At 42.9% G+C, this 26,225-nt stretch overlaps 2 protein-coding genes across 11 annotated transcripts in view; one reads left to right on the top strand and one right to left on the bottom strand.

Annotated features, from left to right (window-relative positions):
- Rnaset2 (ribonuclease T2) overlaps window positions 1–1,307 on the bottom strand; it is a 42,119-nt gene extending 40,812 nt beyond the window's left edge. For 2 of the 6 annotated variants that reach the window (XM_059272876.1, XM_059272880.1), the window contains exon 1: window positions 315–434. Coding sequence is in view for 1 of the 6 variants with exons in the window: in XM_059272869.1 (XP_059128852.1) it covers window positions 315–319 (5 nt within the window). In the remaining 5 variants the exon portion in view is untranslated. Of the gene's footprint in view, window positions 1–314; window positions 442–1,248 lie in introns of those variants that run through there. The other 4 variants (XM_059272878.1, XM_059272877.1, XM_059272869.1 and 1 more) reach the window with 4 other exon arrangements.
- Window positions 344–26,225, top strand: Cep43 (centrosomal protein 43). Of its 5 annotated transcripts, XM_059272862.1 has the most exons (14): window positions 345–585; window positions 925–978; window positions 4,189–4,243; window positions 4,653–4,741; window positions 5,110–5,247; window positions 6,067–6,147; window positions 8,522–8,581; window positions 12,902–12,952; window positions 15,606–15,832; window positions 17,395–17,507; window positions 19,009–19,077; window positions 21,393–21,432; window positions 22,129–22,225; window positions 25,005–26,225. In XM_059272862.1, exons 1-14 carry the CDS (start codon window positions 466–468, stop codon window positions 25,077–25,079), a joined length of 1,269 nt encoding a protein of 422 aa, XP_059128845.1. In that variant the 5' UTR covers window positions 345–465; the 3' UTR covers window positions 25,080–26,225. The 5 variants fall into 5 exon arrangements, with proteins under 5 accessions (XP_059128847.1, XP_059128846.1, XP_059128849.1 ...); XM_059272864.1 differs by lacking the exon at window positions 8,522–8,581 and having other exon boundaries at window positions 344–585; XM_059272863.1 differs by lacking the exon at window positions 12,902–12,952 and having other exon boundaries at window positions 344–585.

Below are 26,225 nucleotides of genomic sequence, written 5' to 3'. Positions count from 1 at the left end.
GCCCCGCCCCGAGGCTCGCCTCGGTTCTCCCAACCAGAGCCCTTGCTCCACCACCGCCCTCGAAGTTAGAAGTTTGGGCCAGTAGGGTTAGCCTCAGTGGACTCTTTCCTCTGACCGGAACAGGGAAATTAAGTGCAATTTAATGACGCTTCTAATACAAGTCCGTTACTATGCCGCAGGGGGCGTCGCCAAAATCAGGCTCCGCCCCGCCCCGCCCCCGTGGTGCCGCCCATAGACGGCCCCTGGAGCCGGAGGCCCCGCCTTCAATAGGCCCCGCCCCTGGCGTCATGAAACCCGGAGACCTCGCCCCCTACCTCATGATGCCTGGAGGCTCCACCCCCTAGGTCTTGCCCCCCGCGGCGTGAGGGGCGGGGTTGCGACTGCGCGCGCGCGCGCGCGCCCTGCGGCTTCCGCGCCCGCCGTTGGCCGTTCGCGCGGCTTGGGTGGTTGTCTTGGAGAACCAAGATGGCGGCGGCGGCGACGGCGGCCTCGGCGGCCTCGGCGGTGGTGGCCGAGGAGGACACGGAGCTGCGGGACCTGCTGGTGCAGACGCTGGAGAACAGCGGCGTCCTGAACCGTATCAAGGTGCGGCGGGAGGGCCGGGCTTCGGCCAGGCCGGGGAGGCTTGCCCGGGGCCTCGCGGCTTCCCCGGGCGCGGGGGGCTACCGCGGGGCGGGGCGCCGGGGGCGGCTTGGGCGGGCCGCGCGGCCGTGGGGCCTGGGCCTGGGCCCGGGATCGGGATCGTGGGCCTGGTGTGGGGCCGAGCGCCCGCCGAGCGGCCCGTGACCGCCCCGCGCTGCACCTGCGGGCGGGCGGGCGGCGGGCAGCCTCGTGCCGGCCCCTGTCATTCAGACGGCAGGTCCGTGCGGAACTGACTTGAAGTAATTGTGTGTGTGTGTGTGTGTGTGTGTGTTTCTTTTGCAGGCTGAACTCAGAGCGGCTGTGTTTTTAGCGCTCGAAGAACAGGAAAAGGTAGAGGTAAGAGATCCCCGCCCCCCTCCCCCCCAGACCTTGATAGGACCATCCTTCTTAACGCCTAATTTCTAATAGATTTCAAGCCCTTTCGAAATCGTTGGATGACTAACTGGGATTCTGAACGGTTACGGGTTGTATTTCTGTACCATGGCTCGTTTTCTATCTCATTTTTTGCACGTTGGAGAGCGGCCTTAAAGTACCACCGTAATTCTGACAGGCTACATAGCCAGACCTCAGTCGCAGGGGTTGCCTGAAACCTTTCCAGTGAGTTACCTGCAGGGTTACTCCGAACTTTCCGTAAGCCAGTACGCTCTGAATGTCTTGGTGGTAAGGAATATAGAATACAGCCTTCCCTCCAGATTCTGACTGGTGGGTTAAAAATCTGATCAGTTATTTTAAAAGCATCTCTGAACTTATTCTCAAAAAAAAAAAAAAAAAATTCCAGGAAAACCCGTGTGTTTAAATGGTAACTTGGCTTTTGTGTTTACCCCAAGACCCAGCAACCATCCTGAGTCCCTCCCATCCTTCCACGTTTGTGGACCTGTGAATCTACTCTTTAACTTCCTCAGCCTCCTGCTTCTTTATCTTGGTCTCTGCATCATCTTTTCTGTGTGTCCTCAGCTAGGCTAGATCCCATTGTCCACACCTCAGAAACCCTATTTCTTTGCTCTCCAGTTATACGGCGATGATCATTTGATGCCAACAAACTATCTCCTTCTACTGTTTCTGCCTAAGCATTGCCAAAGAAAAGTCACTTAACCACGTGACCCCCAAAGCCACAGAGTGGTGGCTACTAACTTGAGTGGGGACATAGTGCGCCCATCTGGTCGCCTTCACTTAGCTTTCTTATCTGTCCTTCCCTCTATTGAGATGGCCTGTCCTTCCTCTGGGAAGAATAGAAGTGACTAGGTCCTAACTGTCCTTGGCTGCTGTCAGTTTAGGGAAAGGTGACCCGTGTCTGTACAGGAACCCGTCTGTCCTGCTCTAGGAGAAAAGGCTCTGTCTTGCCAAATATATTGTCTGATTTAGTCCTCCATGTATTCTCATCTCCTTACTTAATCACTGGGTCTTTGACTTCTTTTCTCCTGGCTCTTTTGAGTATAAAAATGTTTAATTGCTCTTAAAATAGTTCTCTTTTACTTGTTTTTTTCCCCTACTTCTTTTAACATATTCTTTGGAAGAATATGTCTCATGTTGTTTTTTATCGCCAGGCATCCCTTACTCCATTAAAAATGTAAGTATACTACTGCTGTACCCAAGGAGTTTCTCTTGCTGTAGTCCAGAAGGCTCCTCCAGTTGGTGTACATTAGTTCTTACCGTTACTTGATTATTGCAGCATCTGACATTGATTGCTCTTTCCTTTTTGGAAATCTTTGGCATTTGGGACCCTTTTCCGAGTCTGTCTTTCTTTTGTCCACTCAGTTTGTTTGGTGAGACCTCATTTCTGCTCATCCCACTTCAGGGTTGGTGCGCTGTCTCTGTACAGTACTTACTCTGCAGCCTCCCCACGGTAGCCCTGACTCCACTGGTAACTTCGTCCTGGTTTCCTTGCACAGCTCCCTTCCCTCCTGAGCGTTAGACAGTGTGCCTAGTGGACTGACATTCCCAGCTCTCCGGACCTGCCCCACCCTCACCCATTGTCGCCTGGCCGTGGGAGGGTCCTCTGCTGCCTGCCTTACTGCCTTACTTGGGCTTGCTTACGGCTTTTCAGGGTGGCACTTACACTCTTCACTCTTCGTTCGTGCCCCTCATCATTTCAAGTCTCTCGTCACTGTTCCTGGGTTGCCCATTGGTAGTACATACCTGATTTTGTTCTTCCATTTCCTTTGACTAGTTCAGTTAATAAGTGTCATAAATTCTCTAGACCATGTACTTCTGTCGTTTTTTCTCCCTCTTTCATTTTAACAGGTATAATTGTTTCTGTAAACTCACACTTTAAGATGTCAGGTTTGATAAACTTAGCATTTACAGGATGTGAACTGCACAGCCAAGAAGAGAATATACCTACAATCCTTCAAATTTTCCTTATTTCTTTGTGAGCTGCCTTCCTCAACATCATAATCACTTTCAAAACCACGTAATGGAAATGTAGAACACACATGGGGTCTGAGAGCTTTTATTCAGCATAATACAGTAGTGTATGTTATACTCCTGTATTTAATCCTGATTTCAGGAATTCTGGGTCATTCCACTAGTCACTGAGTGGATATTCATGATTTGCTTAATCATCTACCCTTTGATGCCATCTTTGGGTTGTTCCTGCTTTTCACTTGTAGATGAGGCTGCTGTGAATGGTCATGTCCAGATCTTCGCTGGGATCTGGGATTTATCTTGAGAAAATACTTGAGAATAGAACGACTAGCTCACATGCTGAGGACAATGTTAACTTTAAAACAAACAGCCTCAAACTATTTTCCCAAGTATTTGTACTGCCATCAGCAAGATGTGAGTCTGCTTAAGGAAGCCCATCATGTGTTACCTGCATTAGCCTCACTCTGAATAGTCACCTCAGGCTCGATTTGTAAGAAGTGTTTTTTTACTACGTTTGTTCAGATCTGTAATCCAAAAAATAAGTTGGCCTATGGCCACACAAAGTCATGTCATATACTACTGATTAATTTGGAGTTACAAATGTATATGTTGCAAATGGTAGATATCTAAGATGATAAATTTCAAATTGCATGTACTTGAAATGTAGAGTTAAAGTAATGCCACACAAATATTTGTAGAAAAACAATTTTAACAGCACTTAAATTATAAAATGTTGAAGGGCTGGTGGTATAGCCAAGTGTAGAGTGCTTGCCTGTCATGTACAAAGTCTTGAGTCCAATCCCCAGCAGTGTAAAAAAATGGTTTAAAAAGTTGAAGATAAATGTCTCCAAGTATAGTTTGGTTTTATTAACTTGAAAAGTTATTAAATAGCACAAAGCAAGTCCTATGCTAAGTAAACAGTTGTGAAGTGGAGTTCATAAAACCATGATTTTTATGAATGGCAATGTATATATTCTTTATAGCTTTGCCAAAATAAATAAAAGTAGCTGTTGCACTCGGCTTGGTCTGTCTACTCTCCACTCTGAACGGTGTACTTTCCACTTTTAATTTGCTCACTTACTAATAACTTTGACTGTGGGAAAAAGAGAACTTTAATGTATGCTTTTTAGTTGTTTTAGGATAAACATATAACACTTAAAATATTTCTTTATTTTTTAACAGAACAAAACTCCTTTGGTCAATGAGAGCTTGAAAAAATTTTTAAATACAAAAGATGGTAAGATGTTACTCTTGTGTTTATCTGCCTCTGAATTTTAAAATCCTGTCAATATTTGGGAGAATAGTCTCCCTCTGTGGCCCATGCTGGCCTCTGACCCTCAGTGATCTTCCTGCCTAAGGCTGACTTTACATAGGAGTATACCACCATGTCTGGCCTAGTCTAGAAAGTGAAACACTGAAATCTGTTTTTGAAATACTATGTTGTCTTACACTTGCAGATTGATGATTCTAAAAGAAAAAAAAAATGGGAAGATTGGGATTTTTGTACTTAAGTGATTTATTCAGAGAAGAAATATGTGATTTTAAAGAACTTAGAAACTTCATTCTTCCCCTAGAATGCTTCAGGTCACTAGGAAAATTGAGGTTCTTCAGGCTTTGCTCACAAGTCTTTTTCTTGGTCTTTACAGGTCGTTTAGTGGCTAGTCTCGTGGCAGAATTTCTTCAGTTTTTTAACCTTGATTTCACCTTGGCTGTTTTCCATCCTGAAACTAGCACAGTAAGAAACATGGTTTTACATCTATCTGTGAAGTCTCTGAAAATTAATGACGTCTCACAGTTCCCGGTTGCTCACACTTAGTTGTTTTGTGTGCGTGTCAGATTGTGTTTCTACAAGCCATCTGAGTTGCTTGTGTACTTTGATCCTGCTAAGGAGTGCTACTGTAGAGTTGATCCTGCGAAGATGCTGCCCTGCAGCTGTCTGTCAGGAGAGGCTGTACACATAGATGTTCTTATAAAACAACCAGAAGTCATTCACTACACAGTTAGCCTCTGAATGCAGAGATGCTTTAAGGTCCTCAAATACTCCCTTTCATGTCTGACTGCTTCTGCTGTATTTTCTGCACCTAAATCTTACTTCTTTTCTAGTTTCAGGGTCTTGAAGGTCGGGAGAACTTAGCCCGAGATTTAGGTATCATTGAAGCAGAAGGTACTGTGGGTGGACCCTTATTATTAGAAGTGATTAGACGCTGTCAACAGAAAGAAAAAGGACCTACCAGTGGGGAGGTGAGTATCCTGTGCTACCCTTCTCTAGCTTGTTTAGTAATTGGCTGCTTAGTTAAGTCGTGGAGATTAGTACATGCGTAATGAATTGAGGTTTGCATAGAAAGAAGCTGCTCCTTAAATGAAATGAACTGAGATGGCATGTCAGTATTTCAGTAAAAGTTACAGTATGCAGGTATACTTGTGTGTACCTGTGTTGCTGTTGGTCCTCAGAATGTTCTGTGCAGGACAGACTGGAACAAATGATCACGCCTTGCTGACCGGCTGTTGATGGTGTTGCTTCACCTCTCCACTGCCTCGTTTATGAAATGAGGCAGTGGGAAGGTAGGAATGGTGCTGAGCGTGGGCAGCGTCGCACGGCTAGTTGTTGTTACTGTGAACTCGGTGTGGAAGGCTGGTCTGCACGTGGGTCAGAAGACTCCTCACTGTCCCGGGGTTGCTTCTCATGAGTAATTGGACTTTTTTGGTTTGACATAAAATGAAACAGGGAAGCAAACCCAAGAAGGGAAGGAGAAATCAACCTTTGAGAATCAGAGTCATGAATGTTCATTGAGAAAGGAGGGGAGATGGGTCTCCAGGAAGTCATGATGGAAAGATGGACTGGGCCTCACAGTGTAGATTGGGTGGCCAGTTCAAGGTGGCTAAGGGAAATAATTTGCAGGTAACTTGAATCTGGGTGGGATATGTGTATTCAAATTAAAGGAAAATCTAGTATAGGTGTTTGTGAAGAAATGTCAACATAGTGTTCTTAAATGCTAAAATAATATTGAAGCATCATTGGCATAATCATGTTTTAGTTTCAGTTTAAACTGTAATTTTTAGGGTGCTTTGGATCTATCAGATGGACATCCTCCGTCAAAGTCCCCTGAAGGAAAAGCAAGTGGGAACTCCACCCCAAGTAAGGTGAGTCTGCGCTGGACAGAGAAGCAGGCACTGTGGCAGACACTTGGGGCCCTGTTCTTTGTTCTTACCTGTTACCTGTGAATGTTCTTTTGTGACAAGTCATTTCAAAGTTTCTTAAAGGTCATTTCCCTCTTGATTAAGTAGGTGATTTTTTTTTTAAGTTGCTTTTTTTGTGTCATTGGTAATGTCTTGAGTTTTGTATCTCAGAGGACATTGATACTTGGAATATTTTTGTGTTGCATTAATAAGAAGGCTTTCCTTCCTTTGCATAAACTCTGAGCTGGAGAGCATGGGCTCTCAGAATATAAAAGGTTGTAGTTGAGTTTTGTAGACTTTTGGATGACCAGATTTGGAATCATGGTGGTTTTTAAATATTAGTAAACTGTTTTGACAAGATTTATAGGAAAGTGTACTGTGTGTGTGTGTGTGTGTGTGTGTGTGTGTGTGTGTGTGTTAAGACCTGATTTCAGGAATACTATATGAAGAAGAAAAATGTGGAGTTGAACACTTGAATATTTTTCATAATAGAAGATTTAATGAAAAAGTGATGGTCTCCGTGGCTGGATAGAGTACATCCTGATTGGTTCTAGTTGGCCTGTGAAATAATGGTTTGGGATCCTATCGTAGTCCACCCGGGTTGCTGTCATAGAGTACCACAGACTGCATGGCTTATGAACAGCAGACATTGATTTCTCACAGATTGAGGCACTGGCAGGCCTGGTGTCTGGTGTGGGCCCAGGTCCTGGTACCTTCTCCATATCCTTATGTAGTGGGATAGGGAAGGGGAGCTCAATAAACTATACACAGGTGCTCCACTCTCTTGATTAATTACTCCCCAAAGACCCCACTTAATACTATCATTACCTTAGGGGTTGGGGTTTAAACATAACCAGTTTTTTTTAAGGAGGGTGGGTAGGCGTAGCTCTGTAGTTCATCAAAGGTCAGCATTGCACTCTGTGACTCTTCCATAGGGACAGAAAAATGGTGTGGAGTCCATCCAAGCACAGGGTTTCATGTGGGTTCAGAGTGGGACATGAATTTTATAGATCAGACTGGTATCTTAGATTAGGTGACCTTTGGAGCATGTGTTTATACTGCCAAGTACTTCATTGCTAAGTGTCTAGGCACAGGGCACTGCTGTTACTTATGGCTTGTTTGATTATTTGTTCATTTGTAAACTTCAAAAGCCGAAGACATTTCATATTTCAAGCCAGCGAGGTTATTCTGCTAATGTGGCTCCCTCTGAGAGGGCCAGACCTTTTCAGATAAGGAGTATTTAAAGAGGTTTGTCTTTTCCTGGTGTTTATGGGAAGCTATAACCCTGATGACGGAGCAAGTCATGAGTAAGTTTTACAAATTCCTTTAAATGATGAAAAAAAGAGCCTGTGGAAGAAACGTATTTTCCACGATAATGTCTGATGTTAGAAAAAGAAACTAATATTCCGAAAATACTTATCAATACTTGAGGCATTGAGCTGCTTGGAAATCCACTTCCTCATAAAGTATTTTTAGAAGTGGTACTGACATTCCATGTAAAGTATATCCTCAAGAAAAACCGTAATAAATCTGTTACTGCATGCTCTGGAGTTGTGATGATCCTCCTGAGTGTTTTAAATCTTAAGGAGTGTTGTGTAAATTCTTGCAGAACAGTCTCATAGGCTAGTGTAGAGAGAGGCTTGTGTCTCTCCTGGACTAGGGACATCACATGTCTGCCACCTTTCATTTCTTTCTCATGTCGTCTTCTGTGTGAGCTGGGGTTGGAGTAGCCCCTTAGGAAATACCTAAGATCCTTGCTAGCTGCCCGGGGCTGGGGTCTGTTTAAAATACACTCTTTCTTTGTCACTTAGAATACAACTCCATTATATACCTAAAGTTCTCCCCCTCTCCTTGCCAGCCCCCATGAACCCTCATCCGCCTGTGAGCCCACAGAGTGAAAGTGCAAGTGTGAGGGACACTGAGAAGTTGTAGCCAAGGGTTAGAGTCAGCATTTAGGAACCAGTGTTGTGTGCTCCTGAGGAAGATCAAATCAAGCTAGACAAGCCCTCAGCAAGCTGCTTAGAATTCACTCCAGGCCAGTGTAGAGCGGAACCCACGTGAGGTGTGAAAGGACCGGACTGCACACACAGTAGGAAGCTGACAGGTGATAGATAGCCAGTGCCTGTAGCTGACCAGGAACCTATTGGAAACTGGTTAAAACTCGGGACATGCCAGGAAGTTATGAAGGCTTTCCAAAGCAGCAGGTGTGGGAGAGGAATATGTTAGATCGTCCATTCACAGATACTGTCTAATAGGAATCTATTAGTTTGGTAATGAGTTAGTTTATTTTTAGAGATTTATATTTTATGGTAAAATGTCATTTTATTCTCATGCTCAGATACCAAGGTATAAAGGACAAGGTAAGAAGAAGACAAGCGGGCGGAAGTCTGGTGACCAGGTAACATGCATGAGAGCAGAAGAGAACAGCCGCCTGTGCTGAGCCAGCCTCAGACTCCTGGGGGCCTCCTGCTGGCCTGGGTTCTAAGCTTTCTTTTTAAGCATTACTGTCATCTGTTAGCCGACCATGAGAGCCAGAGCTAGTGGCACAGGCCTGTCACCTAAGCTACTTGAGAGGGTGAAGGAGGACTGCAGTTCAAGGCAGCCTGGGCAGTTGAGTGCAGTCTTGTCTAAAACTAGTCAGTGACTAGCCTGGGGTACCGGTGAGTGGTCGAGTGCTGGACCAGCACGCACTGAGTTTCATCCTCAGTCACGAGAACAGGAAACAAGGTGCAGGAGTGTGGGAAGCACACTGGCATAAAGTAACGTGCCAGTCTCAGCTAGGTAAGACATGTGCCTTTAGAATACGGCACCGTGAGTCATTGTCAAGTCTCTGAGGGAGTCTGATGCACAGACATTTTCCTAAGTTAAAAACTTCTAAAACAGAGGCTTTAAAACAAAAACAACTTAGATTTCTCTGTAGACTGGCTTTTTAGTTGTGGTGATTTCAGAGGCAGAGCTCTCTTTCTGTTCACTGTCTTCATGCAGCATTCAGTGAAAAGATGTCCCATTGTCCAGTAAGTGCTTGGGAACATTTGCATAGTGAAAGTGACTTTGTTGGAACTCACAGTCTAACTGGAGAGGTGGGACACCTTGAGACTATATAAGTGTGTTAACCTGTGGTTTGTGTTGTTAAGATTCATTGACTTGTTCTTTTGGAATTTTTAAGTTAAATGCATGTTTCATAGTATTGAGTTTCTATAACCTTGCTAGTTCTTAGGTCTCTAACTTAAAGCATTTCGAGTAAATTAGTATATAAAACCAGCGCATACTAAGAGACATGGTTTCACTCTGTGTATGTGTGACATGGCTGTGGTGGGGCCAGACTTCAGCCTTCAAGTGCTCTCTGACTTGAGGGGAATTGAGAATCTGATGGGCCCATGCCTCATAACAGAGACTAGTCTAGTTCCTTCTGTTTCATTATTGTTATATATTCATATCTTGAGTCCAGAATGTCTTCCTCAGTCACTTGGAAATCCTTTTTCCCTTTTCTTCTCTGACCTTATTTCTGAATTGCTTTTGTAGCCAGTGTGGATCTCAGTGTTGCCTCTTTCCAGCCTTAGATAGCTAAGCCCTTCACTCCCCTTCCTCTGCCTCTCTGCTTTGCCCTCTGCATGCACTTAAGTTTTCAATTTCCAGAACATTCTTAACAGCATAATCAAGATACCTAGTTGCATGTAGTGGTTGGGGTTACGCCTACCAGAATGCCAGTGGGAGCCATTGCTGTGGCAGGTGAGTGCCATTTCCCAAGTCGTGTGCAACTGCAGGAGCCTCATCCATGTGATCCACAGACATGAAGTGTGCATGCTATGTGTGTGTTTCAGGGGTCTTGAGCAAAAACAAGGACGTCCACGGTACTTCCCATTTGAGATCTGGAACTCTGAGACAGGCTGTGGGCAACTGTTGATTCAGAGGCCCAAAGCCCTTGTTAATCCTGGGAGTACACTTCTGAATTCTCCATGTATAATCTCAGTGTGGCCATGCACTTCCATAATCTCAGCACTCTGGAGACAGAAGCAGATGATTGCTACAAGTCTGAGGCCAGCCAGGGCTACAGTACTGAAACCTGTCTCAAACCACAAATTGTGTGCTTGTGTGTGTGCATGTGTAACTGATGTGTGTAAGGTTTCCAAGCAATAACTTCAGTAAAAAGGTTTTGGTTTTGTTGTTAAGAAACAATAGAATGCTGGGCGGTGGTGGCGTACATCTTTAATCCCAGCACTCGGGAGGCAGAGGCAGTGGGATCTCTGTGAGTTCGAGGCCAGCCTGGTCTCTAAAGTGAGTTCAGGAAAGGCACAAAGCTACACAGAGAAACCCTGTCTCAAAAAAAAAGAAAAAAAGAAAAAAAGAGAGAAAGAAACAATAGAATGAATAGATTCAGAATACAGAGGATAAAAATTTAATGAGAAGGAGTTCTTTAATGAACTAGTGTAGCTGGAGTTTTCTCCAGTCCCACTCAGACCCGCAGCCACTGAGACCCAAATAAACACACAGGGGCCTTATATTATTTAAACTGTGAGGCCTAATGGCTCAGGCTTCTTGCTATCTAGTTCTTATATCTTAAATTAACCCATTTCTATTAATCTATAAGTTGCCACATGGCTTGTGGCTTACTAGTACCTTACATCTTGCTTCTCATGGCAGCAGCAGCTAGCAGGTCTCCTGACTCAACCTTCCACTTCCTAGAATTCTCCTCTCTCCTTGTCCCACCTCTACTTCCTGCCTGGCTATTGGCCAATCAGCACTTTATCAATCAATCACCCACAGCAAACTAGATTTTTTTTTTTTTTTTTTGCATTTAACTATATGATGTGTGTTTGTGTAGTTGAACGTGTACCGCAGTACACATGAGGTCAGAGAACAGTTTAAGAGTGGGCACTTCCATCACGTGGGTCCTGGGCATAGAGCTCAAGATGCCAGGCTTGGGTCAGGTGCTTGCCTGCTGAGACATCTCACTGGGCATAAAGGGGGAGCCTTTGAGCCCTCTGCTCACATCTTCAAAGTAGCGCCTGTGAGTGTATCTTTGTTGTTTCGCCAAATCATATCTCAGTTGTCTGAGAGATTAAGATGAGGAATCTCTACTCCCAAGACTAGTTGGACAACATAGACTGGACTGGATGCAGGCGGTGGGGGAGAAGGAAACTCATTTGGATGGGAGGAGGGGGTGAATGTGTTCAAAATACATTATATGAAATTCTCAAAAGAATTAACAAAAAAAAAAGTCCCTTAAAAAATAATGTAAAAAACTAGAACAGCTTGGTGTAGTGATGTGTGCCTGTTTCCCAGCACTTGAAAGCAGAGGCAGGAGAATTGATGATCCAAAGCCAGTCTGGGCTTATGTGGTGAGTTCTGTGTCAGTCTGGACTATATAGTGAGACCCTGTCTCAGAAACTCAGCCGATAATTATTAATAACTAATAATTACAGCCGACTTCTGCAGAAGCTTTGCTCCCTGGGTCTTTACCATCTGCTTGTAAATGCAAACCAAGGTCAACGGTTTTGTTTGCTTTCTGGCAGCACTGTGGCGGGGTCGGACTTGAAGGCCTCAGGTTTGCTGAGTAGTCACTTTCCTGCGGAAGCACCTCTAGTTCTAGAATGAAGTACCTTGTATCGTGCCACTAATGTTATATGAGAAGGTATCCTTCATTAGTTTCCAGGCTAATGAGTAGTGACGTACTTGGCTTTCCATCCTTAATAAGTCGTTATTTTCAGAATTCTTGAATATATTCAACTTTATGTTGATTTTGGACATTGGTCACAATCACTGTATGTGTCTTTCAGGCTATGTTTGTTTGAGTCTGTGGCTGTCACCTCAGGATCTTCTATATTGAGTGTTATCTTTCTCCTTATTTATTCCCTAACATGATGTTGGGTGAATGGTAGGTAGGTAGTTGGAAACTGGCACTAACTTACCCAGCTCAGTGATCCCTATCTCTTGAGCTTCTGGGAGTTGCTAGGGACGTGAGGCCTGAGGGAACAAGGTTGACACCCCTGCAGGGCCAGCCAGCCACCTGTCATGTGACAGCTTAGGCCATGGTTCTGCTGGGTGTGTGGAAGACTTAGATGACTGCTGCTGTCGGTGCGGAGAGCGCTTCTCTAGGAATACTAGAGGTTAAAGACTGGTTGTGGTGCTCTAGAGTTCTGCAGTCTTAAGGGGAGCAAATTAAACTTTGTAAGGATAGTGCCCATTTTAGTAGCAAAATTTTTTAATATTTAGGAGTAGTAAATAAAATAAATAAGTGCTAAACGTAAACTTCTTAAGTAAGTCATGAATCAAAAGCTGCCTTTGACAGAGTAGAGGAGGAGGTGGAGAGTGATAGAGGCCTGGGTGGGGCAAAGAAATATTGCAGGCAAATGTTTGAAGATGTTTGTAAAACTGGAATATTTTGTCTTTTTATGAACAGTGCACATTAAGCTTTTATTTTGGAAACACAAATTATATTATCCTTTTTCTCCCTCAGTGCTGAGAATTGAGGCCTTTGTGCTGACAAGTCCTGTTAATTTGAGCCACACCTAAGCCCCTTTTCAGTTCCTAAAGACATTGTAGCAATAATTCAATTTTTGGCTACTAGACAAATAGTATTTTTCATTATGAAACCTTTCTCTGATGCTCATTTTCTATTAATTTTTTTAAATGATTGAAGTTTTGATTATGTGTTTTATTGGAAAAATTAATCCATACTAAAATTTTGAAAAATTTTCTGTCATAATTTACCATACAGTTTGTTAATCCTGAGCTCCATCGCAGGGAATGGCTGATGCAGTGCTGTTCAGTAAGTCCCTTCATTTTTATAAAATGACAAAGGCTAAGTGTTATAAACAGCTGTGGTTGTCTCAGCTTCTATACCATGGTATGTACTGGGAGCTTGAGACATGGCCTGTCCCTAGTCTGAAGGCAGAGCGGAAGGAAAGGTGTCTTCTTGGCCTCCTTACTCACACAGGCTCTGGCATTATTTGTTTGTCTCTGTTGATGCACTTCTGTGTGGTTTAGAAATTGATTTTGAGCACAGTTGCAGAGCTATTTTGAAAGTTTGTTTTCACTTCGTAGATAGAACTGATATTTAAAATAAAACAAATATTGTTATTTTAAAAATGTGCTTATGTCATACCATGTCCTTCTCCATGAAACTCATCTTCCTAAAACTGTGCCTTGCATCACTAGTAAGAATGTCAGTAAAACAGTAATCATAGACAAGCATTAATCACCAAGCTCTTCAGTGTCCTGTCATCTGTGTGTGGACTGGAGCCGGTGATTTGAACTCCAGGAGGAGAGCATGTCCTGCAGTCGCTGACCTGTGATGTTACTTTGTGTTTGACTTACTCTGCCTCGTCCCTGTTTACCTTTCTAAGGCGAGAGTGAATGTGTCTAAATATCATAAGACTCGGGAATTTATTTGCAGGGCCTTTGAAAAACTCAGTTATTAATACATTTTCAAATCAGAAATTGAAACTGATGTGACTCTAATTTAGGTGTATTTAAATATATCATACTTCTGTATTTCACAGTACCAGGAAAACTTGAAGAAAGTTATAAGGGAATTTTTTATGTACTTCCTTGAGAGTTTTCTATATTGTTCAAAAGGATAGCTTAGATAATTTATTTTCTAGATATCTCTTCATGATCATTAGTTTATCACTATTGATAGCCCATAGACTGTGTAGCCCCATCTAAGTTCCTAAAACTTACATAATATATGCCTTGCCTCTGGCAACTAACCAAGGCCTCAAGTCTAAAAACGTAAGTGTGCATCCTAAGACATGCTATGCTCTCTGCGTGTGGGAAAATAGAACAGCCCCTGCTCAGTGCCTTGTGTGTTAGTCTGCTCCACTTCTGTGTGGCCCAGCTCCTTGCCTTGCTGCTAATGAGCTCTGTCCCAGCCTGTTTGTAACTGACCTCATTTAATTCTTGACAAAATTCATGTCTAAAAACATTCCCTAAGATCACACAGTTAATGACCCAGGACAGGCACTTTCCAGATTTCTTATTTCAGATGAGTGCTTTTTCTGGAGCATCACAGGGGTCTATTGCGATATTACACAATAGCATATAAGGCCAGCCCTTTGGAAATTGTCCTTTTAGCCTTTGGAAATTGTCCTTTCAGCCCACATTAAATACAATTTCATGTGACTCAACCTAATGGTATAACCTGAGTAGTAAGAGCTAACCTCAGCTGGATGTGGTTCTAATCCCAGCCATTGGGAAGCAAGAGGCAAGAAGATCGGGTTCAAGGTCATCCTCAGCTATACAGCGACTTCAGGGCCACTTGTGCTACATGAGACCTTGTCTCAAAAAGGGAGAAAAAGGGGGAGCTAATCTGATGTTCATTTTATTATTTAACTACCCCAGGGTCTTAACAAGTTACATAAATTGCCTTTGTGTTCTTCTTTAGAATCCATACAGGTAACACATCCTACATGCATGGCCTAAAGATTGAGGCATAACACTTGAAGCATTTGAGTATTCTCCATAATTGTTAGCCACTGCTGTTGCTACTAGCATTATATTTGCTATTAAAATAGATAAAGCCAGGCGGTGGTGACACACATCTTTAACCCCAGCACTTGGGAGGCAGAGGCAGGTGGATCTCTGAGTTTGAGAACAGCCTGGTATGCAGAGTGAGTTCTAGGACAGCTTACACAGAGAAAAAAAAAGGGGGCAGGGGGACCAGGTATAGACTAGAATTATGCTGTGGTGTCAGAGTAACCCAAACACTGTGATAGTTCACGCTAACCTTACTATGTGCCAGTGGAGTGGGAATAGAAGTTCCTCCTCAGGAGGAGTTTTCAGCCTTGGTTTAAGATACATAAAGGATTTATGTGCCTCCTCGTGAACATGAGATGCAGGTTAGTAAATAGCCCAGCAAGCCTGAATTCAGGTAATTGTTTGGTCCAGCATCTGCTTGTTGGAAATGTGAGCATTCGAAGGCCATATCTTTCACCCTTCATTGGTGCTGGGTAGAAAGCTGCTCTCTCTTCTGATGAATAGTGTAATTTAGTTTATTTTAGTGACACAGTCTAATTAACTTAATGCTCTCTCCTGGTTTCCGATTGAAAATGTATAAAGATATTTTATGCAACAGTGACATACACATAGGATGACAAGGGAAAGCTGTTTATAAATGAGAAACTTGCTAAGTGGGATAGGCATGGTAAAGACATTTTCATTTAGAAAAGAAGGAAAGAAATGGTGTAATGATCTTCTTTAACATTTTGCCATTTGAAAGTTGCCCATGTCAGGAAGCCTGGGGATAAAGTGGGAAAGCATAGGATTACACTGCAGTTCCTGCTGTTGAAAGGCCTGACACAGGCATGTGCACACACACACACACACACACACACACACACGACACACCCCTATGTTGACTGTTGTTTAAAATATCTTAGAAGTTTTATCACCACGGAGACTTCTTCCTCCCTCTTTCTTAGAAGACCAGCAGTGAGACCAGTCAGAGCGAGCCCAGTATCTCCTTGTCAGAGCCAAAGAGCAAGAGCAGCCTGCACTCCCTGGCCCATGAGACAAGAATTGCATCCTTCTTGAACAGCAGCACTTTAGATGCCAAAGACAAAAGTGCTCTCTGTCCAGACGAAGATGATGCAGAAGGAGATTCTTTCTTTGATGATCCCATTCCTAAGCCAGAAAAAACTTACGGTTGGTAAGTAGACTTCTTTGGATCATCTGACTTATGATTTAAAAACAAAATTCCTAAATGCTTTCATTTTATATTTTAAACCTAATTGTGGTTGATATATTGTGCAGCCCAATAAACTTATCTGGGGGTCAGAGAACAGAACAGCCATAATATTAAACGTAGAGGTTAGGCAGTGGTAGCACACGCCTTTAATCCTAGCATTCCGGAGGCAGAGATCCATCCGGATCTCTGTGAGTTTAAAGCCACACTGGAGGGCCTGGAGAGATGGCTCAGTGGTTAAGAATACTGTCTGTTCTTCCAGAGGTCCTGAGTTCAACTCCCAGCAACCACATGGTGGCTCACAACCATTTCTAGTGGGATCTAATGCCCTCTTCTGGCATAAAGTTGTACATGCAGATAAAGCACTCATACATAAATAAATAATAAAAATCTTTAAAAAAAAAAAAAAAAAAGCCACACTGGAAACAGCCAGGCATGGTGACTCACGCCTTTAATCCCAGGAAGTGAGCCTTTAATCCCAGGAAGTGATGGCAGAAAGCAGAAAAGTATATAAGGCGTGAAAACCAGGAACTAGGTCTGGTTAAGCTTTCAGGCTTTCGAGAAGCAGTTCAGCTGAGATCCGTTTGGATGAGGACTCAGAAGCTTCTAGTCTGAGGAAACAGGATCAGCTGAGGAATTGGTGATGTGAGGTGGCTGTGGCTTGTTCTGCTTCTCTGATCTTCCAGTGTTCACCCCAATACCTGGCCCTGGGTTTGTTTTTATTAATACGACCTGTTAAGATTTGTGTTACACCTAATGATCTGCTAACAACTATATAATTATTGAATCCATAAATCTGATTTTGTACCAGTAAAACCTAGTATGTTTTAAAATAATGCCAGGATTATTGAAGGTACTGGGTATAAGCCATTTTTACCAGATAAGCCTATATCAAGTACTCACCATGTGACAGGAGCTGCATGTTAGCATCAGGGCACACCTGGGTTAGAATGAGGTAACAGCATTCCTGAAGTGCTGCCCTGTGGTGGACTCCAGGGAGGCGTTGTCAGCAGAATGGAGAGGATGGCCAGTGTAGGCCCTGATGGCAGTGTCTGGGAAGTTAGGAGCCAGCTGACTGGAGTGGGTGAAGCTGTGACTAAACAGTCCTCAAGGTCAGAGGGGGGGGCTCTGCACCTCCGGAACAGTGTGTGCATTCGAGAGGTGATGTTCATTTGTTGATTCTTGTACTGTCTTTTGTGTTTGGGGAGATGGAGGAGGCTTCTGAAGAAGTCCTCGGTAGTACAGGTGTTGAAAGTCAACTTGGCTTGAGAGATAGCAAACGGCTGTAAATTTAGGGAGCTGGTGCTTCGCTGACAAACTCACTCGTGCATTTGTAACCAGATAGATCTGCAGTCTGCACTGCCCTGTAGGTATGCTTTGTGATTTTCAATCTGTAAAATCTTGTTCATTCCCAACCATTAGATGCACATAAAACTTCTCTAAATTGCTTTTTTATGTTTACAGAATAAAAGACTATAGTGACAAGGTCTGAAATTAACATTTCATTGTCATTTGCTTCCTGTTAGGAGAAGTGAGCCTAGGAAGCAAGTGGGAAGTCTGGCCTCAGTCTCTGACAGACCCCCCTTAAGGAGTGGCCTCAGCTCCCTGGCAGGAGCCCCTTCCTTAACAGATACTGAGAGTAAGTACTTGAATACTCCAGGGTTTTATTGTGTTTTGTTTCTAAGTAAGCGTGTCTATTGCTGTGATAAAATACCATCACCCAAAGTAAGTGAAGGAAGAAAGGATTATTTCAGCTGACAATTGCAGTTCTTCTTGAAGGGGAATCAGGGCAGGAACTGAAACAGAGGCCATGGTGGAACATTGCTTACTGGTTTACTCCCCAAGTTACAGCTTGCTCTTTGATATGACCTCGGCCCACCTGCCCAGCCAGGTGTGGCACCGCTCACAGTGACCTGGGCCCTGCTACATCAATCATTAATAATGAAGAAAATGCCCCACAGGCTACGCTACAGGCCCATCTGATGAGGCAGCTCCTCAGTTGATTGTTTAGTCTTCCTAGATGACTAGTTTGTGTTAGGTTGACAAAAAACAAAAACAAAAACCCGAAAATATGTGATATGATTACTATGGGTTTTTTTGTTTTTTTTTGTTTTTTTTTTTTTTTAGAAAATCCTAATTTTAATAAGGTAGACAATATTTTGCTATTCTTTTCATTTCTTAATGTCACTATTCTCCACCATTTTGTGATCCTTTGCTAGGCTATCAAAGTATTTTTAGGAAGCTGACTTTTTAGCTGGTTTAGACTATTGATAGGTATACATACACATTTTTTAAATTTTATACAGAAGTGATACACAATACTTCAAATTTTAGATTTGATTTTTCTTTGGCTGCGCTGTGCATGTCCCTCTGTGTTTTATCAACATGCTGGGCAGCCACCTGATCACTAAGGAAGGTAACTAATGCTCTGCAGCGTACTGCTGGTCTGGAATGGCTAGTAGGTTAGGCAGCCCCAGTGGAGTTTTGATTGTAGTATTGTCAACCTAGGATGAGTGTTAGGTGCTGTCCCATTCCAAGAAGAGAACGTTGTTAACTTGTAAGTCATGTCTCGTGGTTTCTTGGCATAACTTGATTTTTTAAAGAAGTTCTGTGATAGAGTGATCATCATAGTCACTCTGCCATCCGAGGCTTTCGTCTGATGTGGCAGAGGAGAGGTTGCTAGCAAGCCAGGTGATAGCCAGCTTCCTGCATTATGCCATCCCACCCCATCTCGTCCTACCCCACCCCGGGACAACATTGCCAAGGCTTTCAAGAGTGTGTTTGGACATCACCCTCTCACAGTCAGCCAGTATTTAACCAGCAGGTCTCAGAAGTAGATCCACTTGGAGTTCACAGTACTGGGTTTTGTATACGTTTTATTTTGGTGATTATGTTCTAATAAAGAATAGTATAATTGGTTTCTCTCTGTAACATGTGAATCCTTTGCTTTTTGCCAATAAAAAAAATACCCAGAGAATGGTAGTACATGATTCTAGCCTCTATTGATTACAATTTATAATTTTACTCTAGGGTTTTTATTCTCCTAGGGCTATAGATACCCCACCTGAGAGAAAGCTTGACGTGGCTTAGAGAATAGTGCTATGGATTCCTTTCATGCAAGTACTTTTTCCTGTCTACAGGTAAAAGAGGAAGCACAGTCCTGAAGGATCTGAAATTGGTCGGTGAAAAAATTGGATCACTTGGACTAGGTAACTAGATTTCAGTTCTAGTGTGATTGTTGAAATCATTTTCCAGATTAAAGTCTACATGGAGAGCCTTCCTGCTGTCATTCAGCAGGTGTTGGGGAGTTGACATGCGTCCAGAGTTCACCCCTGTGCCGGGGGATGGCTGTAGCAACAAGCCGGACCATCCTTATGTCTTTTGTGTTCAGACTGTAGTAAGGGAATGCTCTGGCCTGGGCTTTTGTGGAAGACCTCCGGAGGAGGCTATGGCAAGACCTGGTGATCAAGTCAGAGCTGTATAACAAAGAGGGTTTCAGTGAGAGTGGGTGAAGTTGGCGCAGCGACAGACCTCAGGGAGTCAGTCTGGTGCAAGCCTTAGACCTGTGAGAGGACAGCCGCGAGCTGTTGTGGTATTTGGAGCAGATGCAGTTCAGCAGGTTCCTATGGGGTAAGAGAGTCGGTGTGAACACAACTGAGTTCTGGGCACACTGCAGACAGGTGCCACAGGAGGACCTGGAGACCCTTCCTCTCACTGACACCAAGGAAGTGGTGCGGCTGGGGCTCTCGGCCATCTCCTGCCCTCTTTATGGATGCGATGTGATGCTAATTGATCTGTTCTGAGAGCGCTGCTTCTCAGGCAGGCTGGGGAGGAAGTACCATATTCCCTGTGCACTTTGTGAACTTGGGCATGTCCTGGGACAGTGCAGACTATCCTCTCGTTTCTAACCAGACACCCTAGATATAGTGCACAGGACCCAGGTGAAAAATGGATAGGTTTACATGAAGAGCCCAGCTGTGGCCTTGACCTGGCATAACCTGTGCTTTTCTTCTCTGTTATGGGGTCCAGTAACATGCACCTCACTTGGAAGACTAACTAGGATTTAAACATGTCGACATACTGTAAGGGGTGTCTCAAATGCTAGATTCCTTTTTGTGTCACTTTCTTCCCCATTAGCAGAAGAGATGTTCCCTGAGCTGCCTGGATTCTTGTTCCATGTATTGCGTGCCCTGGAATCCTGGTGACTGCTGAGTTGCCAGTAGTCCGGCCCTTTGTGCCTCCTGGTTGCTGGCTGGCTGGCTAGGTGGTCCTACTCTTCTTCCTTCCCTGCTTCTTCCCCATTAGGTGTGGTCACACCTGCAGGGGGTGCTCTTTATCCTTGCACCTCGGGATTTTTGCCCCCTTCTTGACCATGACACCTCAGGTTCTGCTCTGCCCCCTTCATTCTGACATTGTTTCACTTTGTGGTGGTTCACCTGGTGCCAACCCTTTGGGCTTCCCCTTTTCATTGCTCTTGTTCTCTGATCAAAGTGTGGGTTCCCTGCTCTGCTGATAAGGTGAAACTGCAGAGAATTCCCCTTTGGGGAAGACAGTTCTGACTGCAAGCTGTTGGAGAGAACAAAGGGCAGGTCACTGCTTCATTTCACCCTCCGCTGGCATGTGGGCACACCATAAGTTGAAATTTGGATAGTTGTACAGGGTGGGTATTGGACTTCACCAGATTCAATAGAAATGAGTAGTCTTGTTCAGTGGCACAGCATAGTCATTTGAGCTTTGTTTTTACTGTAATGTGCATGGCAAGAGTGTCAGTATTCTGAGGAATACACATGTTGATGGTACTTGGACATGCCCATGGAAGGGCACCAAGGGCCCCTTCGGGGTGATGGGCCCACAATCTCTGTCGCCTCTTCACACCTTCTGATTGTTTTTGAATTTTTGAACAAGCTGTTGAGTTGAAAGTCATGGAAGTTGATGGTGCCTTGCTGTTGTGTGTCACTTTTTCTATTTTTGTGTTGAGGATAGAGCCTAGGTCCATGAATATGCTAAGCAAATACTCTGCCATTTCGCTGCATCCCCAGCTGTGCGTCATTAGGTCACAGGGCACATCATGGTGAGTTGCCCTGATTAAGCCACCTTCCTGAACCTAGAGCACACACAAGGTATTCACTTTTTAGCATGTCACTTGAATAGTTTTTATTCTTTGCCTTCATTTTATGTGGTAAAACTACTCCAGAGGTGGCTCTGTGGTTAAGAGTATGTGTTGCTCTTGCAGACGAACCAGGTTCATTTTACAGTGCCTACATGGTAGCTCACCACCATCTGTGACGCTTCTCCCTGGGTACCAGGCACACGTGGTACACATACATACTATACATGCAGGTCAAATATTTGTGCATATAAAAATAAGTAAGTCTAAAAGAATTTTAAATACTGTTTTGGTACTTATGTTTTTATGAAATAATATCATTCAATAATGTTTTGTTTTGGCAGGAGACACACTTATTTAAAACAAGTATTTTTCTGTAAGTGTGTAACATATTTCTTTTCTTAAACTGATTACCAGGAACTGGAGAAGATGAAGACTATGTTGATGATTTTAATAGGTAAGAAAAACCTTGAGGTGAATATGTAAATCTTTTAAATACTTTCTGAATACAGGTATGGCAAAATTACATTAGAGTTTACTTTGTACTTGAGTCTCCTTTTCATGTTCACCCAAAATTATGTTTTGGAGTGACGACTTCTTACATTAGAATATAGATGAATATGTATGTCGTATTGGGAGAGTTGGAAAGAATAAGATAAAGAAATGATAATCGGGGGTTGACCTGTCATGAAACCAAGTCAGTAGTTTATCCTGATTTTCCTCATGTCCTTTGTCTTTGTGGTTTTGACCTTTCAAAAACTGCCTTCTTTGATGTGGTATTACTTAACATTTTGTTGGAGGTAACTTGTATGAATTGCCTACTGATGAAAATAATATTTGTTATAGATATGATTAGAAAATTTAATTTTAAATGCCTGAGAATTTTGACAGTTTCCTTCTGATTAGAATTTCTGTTTATTACAATAATTTATTGTACTGTGTTTTGGAGTTAAGAATAGCATGTGGCGAGTGACATTTGAGAAATGCAGGTTTTCTGTGTGATTGCCACTATTGCCTTATAAGTTTTCTTAGATGATATATATGAAATTATGGTTAATGTTATATGTTACTTGTGGGATTAAAATCTCTGAAAATTTGAGCAGTGGTAGTTATTCTTCAGACTTCTTTTTTGTTTTTCCCCTCTCATAATTAGTGCTAGCCATCGCTCAGAAAAAAGTGAGTTAAGTATCGGTGAAGAAATCGAAGAAGACCTTTCCGTGGGAGTAGATGATGTCAACACCAGTGATAAAGTAAGGTGCTAGCACGTTCTGTGGGTGCATCTGTCCATTTGTTGATTTGCTTGCTATGAGGCTTAGTAAATTTATGACTAGTTAAAAAAAAAAAAAATGATTGAAAATTGCAAAAAGTTCATGCCAGTTACCTATTCTAAGTCTGGAGAAAACTAAGGATATGTGAGACTCACAGCTGTCATTTATTTGGTATTTGCACTCTTGACAGGCCTGGGTTAAGGGTGGCCATGGGGATCAGGACTAGAGTCAAAATTGTCTTTCTTAGGGTTAAAAGTGAAGTGGTATCTATGGGGCATTGGTCATCTCAGGCTAGCCAAGCAAGGCTGAGACAGAATTGTGGGAGGCAGCACAGCAGAAAGCTTTGGTTTGAGGTTCAAAGCCAGAAATCCATCAAAGTCCACCTTGCAGCTGTTCACGCAGTAGAGGAGAGATGAGCTGTGGCATCTCTCTTGTTCACAGCCAGGGTGGGTCTGCCTTTCATTCTGTGAGCATAGCTAGAAGATGGCTGCTGCCTTCCAAGTGAGGTGGATGTAGGCTGGCTTCATGAGGAAGCAGCTCTCAAGAGAGGTTGTATTTTAAAGTGTGGAAGCAAAATTTGGGTTGTGTCATTTTTAATGTGTTAGGTTTCTTTGTTTTCTGGCTTTGATTTTTTTGAGATAGGGTCCTGGTTTAAGTCCCGGGCTGGTCTTGAACTTAGTATGTAGCCCTCCGCTTTTCAGATGCTAGTTGTCTTAGGTAAACATGAGTCTGTCATCCCAATTTCTTTTTGTGGGTGTTTTTGTTGGTGTGTGTTTGTTTTTTGAGAGAGGGTCTCTGGCTGTCCTGGAACTCACTCTGGAGACCAGGCTGGCTTCAAACTCAGAGATTGCCTGCCTCTGCCTCCCGAGTGCTGGGACTAAAGATGTGTGCCACTATGCCCAGCTTCATCTCAGTTTCTTTTAAGGTGAAAGTACTATTACTTAAGTGACAATACTCTCTGATTACTGCCCCAGTGTATAAGCACATATTTGTTCTTTCTCCCACCTTTTCACTGTTTGTCATCCATAAGAGGCAGACAATGTGAGCTCTTATTAAAAACTACTGAGGATTGTTCGTTTAGCATTTGTGATGGAATTCATGTTGGAGGTCAGCTGCTAACTCAACTTCTTGGTAATCACAGATTTCAAAACAGATAAGGGGTTGCTCATCAGTGAGCACTTGTAGTACTTGTAAGTAGCACTAGCCGAGAAGGGGGAAGGGAGAGTGAGAATTCTGAAGAGCATCTACCACTTTTCAACTTCTCACAATCTTCAACACTTTCAGTGCTTTGATTTAACACAGTGCAGGAGATCCTAGCCAAAACAATCAGGCAAGAGAAAGAGGAAGCATCCAAATGAGAAGGGAGAAATCAAATTGATATTGTTTGCAGCCAGCATGATCAAAATACATATGAAATACAAATGAATCGATTAACTGATCATAGGTACAAACCATACAAAACCCAGCAGCATTGCTATACACCAGTAGCACAGTGTAAAATAGAAACAACAACACAACCCCATTTGCTGTGGTCTTTTTAAATCAAAACTGAAAACCCCTCAGCTAACTGCTCTCTACTGTAGATTCTGAAAGATCACTTTTTTTTTTTTTTTTTTGAAACAGGGTTTCTCTGTGTAGCTTTGCGCCTTTCCTGGATCTCGCTTTGGAGACCAGGCTGGCCTCGAACTCACAGAAATCCGCCTGCCTCTGCCTCCCGAGTGCTGGGATTAAAGGCGTGCGCCACCATGCCCGGTGGAAAGATCACTTTTTATCCATAGTTTTTCCTCACTCTTTTCTCTAGTCTAAAATCAGCATTAATACAGCATTCAGTTGTTTTGCAAATAAAATGCATACCTTAATGAGTTCATTATTTAATAATGATGAGAGTAAAAAATACAGATCCAAGCCGGGCGGTGGTGGCGCACGCCTTTAATCCCAGCACTCGGGAGGCAGAGCCAGGTGGATCTCTGTGAGTTCGAGGCCAGCCTGGGCTACCAAGTGAGTTCCAGGAGAGGAGCAAAGCTACACAGAGAAACCCTGTCTCGAAAAACCAAAAAAAAAAAAAAAATACAGATCCAAAGTATCAGTCTTACCTATTGTCTCAGTGTTTGGGCTTTTCTGAGTTTCTTCTTTTAAAATGTAATGACTTGGGCAGGGCGATGGTGATGCACACCTTTAATCCCAGCACTCAGGAAGCAGAGACAGTTGGATCTCTAAGGGTTAGAGGCCAGCCTGGTCTACAGAGTGACTTAGTGACTTCCAGAACAGCCAGGGCTACACAGAGAAACCCTGTCTCAAAAAACCAAACCAAAAAAAAAACCCAAAAAAAAAAAAAAACAAAAAAAACAAAAAAACACAGCTTACCCCTGGCAAAAAAAGAAATGTAATGACTTTAATTAAGGTTCCCAGTAATTGTCTTAGTACAGATAGTTGTATACCAAGACTACTGTTTGACCAAGAGGGAGGGAATGAGGGTATCTATTTAAAATGATTTTATCTCTAATATTTCCTTGTATCCAAAGAATGGCAAAATGAGACGATGTAAAGGGCCAACTGAACAGATCTAAGAGAGTGAGGGCCACAAAGTCTGGAGAGGAACCTTGTTCTCACTCAGTGTCCCCGTTCTCCTGTTAGCCAGCTCTAGTCCAGGGTTGGCCCTCGAAACAGGTTACAGAAGATAAATGAATTATAACAATATACTTTTACAGATGGATTCAGACTTTGTTTATACTGATTCTTTTCTTTCTTTTGGACAACAAAGCTCGATGACCTCACACAAGACCTGACTGTTTCCCAGCTCAGCGATGTTGCCGATTATCTGGAAGACGTTGCCTAGACAGGAAAAGGAAGTATTCTGATCAACAGAAGAGAAAGGACTTGTCGGCTCCATGGTCCCATTCAGTCACTCTTGCTGGAATGTATGCTCCTGCTGGTGCCTTGCATTTCAAAAAGACTGCAGATATTTTTTAAAGTTAACTTTTCAGTTTAGTAAACAAAATACTTCCTATATGAGCCCATGTCTAGGAGGTTAATATTCTTAAGTTGGTTTGCTGTGTATCGCCAAGGAAATTGTCTGAATTCCAGCTCATTATAGCAAGGGAACTCCTGAAATGTCAGTGTTACAGAGCATGACGAGGGATCAGTACAGTCGTAGTGTGTGTCACTGTATGTCTCTGGTTGCTGCAGAGATCTGTGAAACCTTAGCGTTAGCCACCGAAAGCTTACTCACTTGGTGTCTATTAGGTGGGTTAGCCCAGAGTTGGTGAGCTGACCTGATATATCTGTGATGCTAAAGTGTATCAGTACAAGTTAAATTGGATGTCTGAACTTTATTTTGTATTTCCTTCCATTTGGAAGGTTTGTTAGACCATTAAGGTTATATTAAAGTATTCTGTGCTATTAGTTTTGCTTGTTTTAAACTAGAAGTGGTCAGGACTCTTCATTCATAGACTTGTCGATAACAGTTAACGTTTAAGTCACATTTATCCTGCTGTCTGTCAGCAGCTGTAGACACAGATTACTTCATTACAGTCTTAATTTATTATTTCTAGAGATGCCTTGAAACATTCAATACCAAAATGCATCTGAAACCATTAAGCAGTGCTTTTATTTCAGATCTGTAAGTTGATTATATTTAAATCCAAATTGGAATGAAATAGTAGTAATGGCCTAAGACCATGTATATTCAGTTTGACAAACTTTGTATACTGTACATAATTGCATTGTAGTCCTTTAAAATAGAGCCAATAATAGAATTTCTGGCAGATTTAATTTATGCTGTTGTATGTAGTACTGCAGGGATATAGGCCACTGGCATTTGTAATGCTAAAATAGTTTAAATGTGCAAGTAGGAAACTCAGCCCTATGCATGCACAGTCATACCACTAAGTCAAATTTAGGAGTTGTGAAACTTTGGTACATTTTATTTCCATTATGACTGTTAAAAGTTACCTTTATTAATAAAAAGAGAAATTAGAAATCA

Source organism: Peromyscus eremicus, chromosome 8b (assembly GCF_949786415.1).
Source record: "Peromyscus eremicus chromosome 8b, PerEre_H2_v1, whole genome shotgun sequence".
Lineage (NCBI taxonomy): Eukaryota > Metazoa > Chordata > Mammalia > Rodentia > Cricetidae > Peromyscus > Peromyscus eremicus.
Note: the sequence above shows the minus strand (reverse complement) of the source record. Positions and strands in the feature narration are given on the sequence as shown.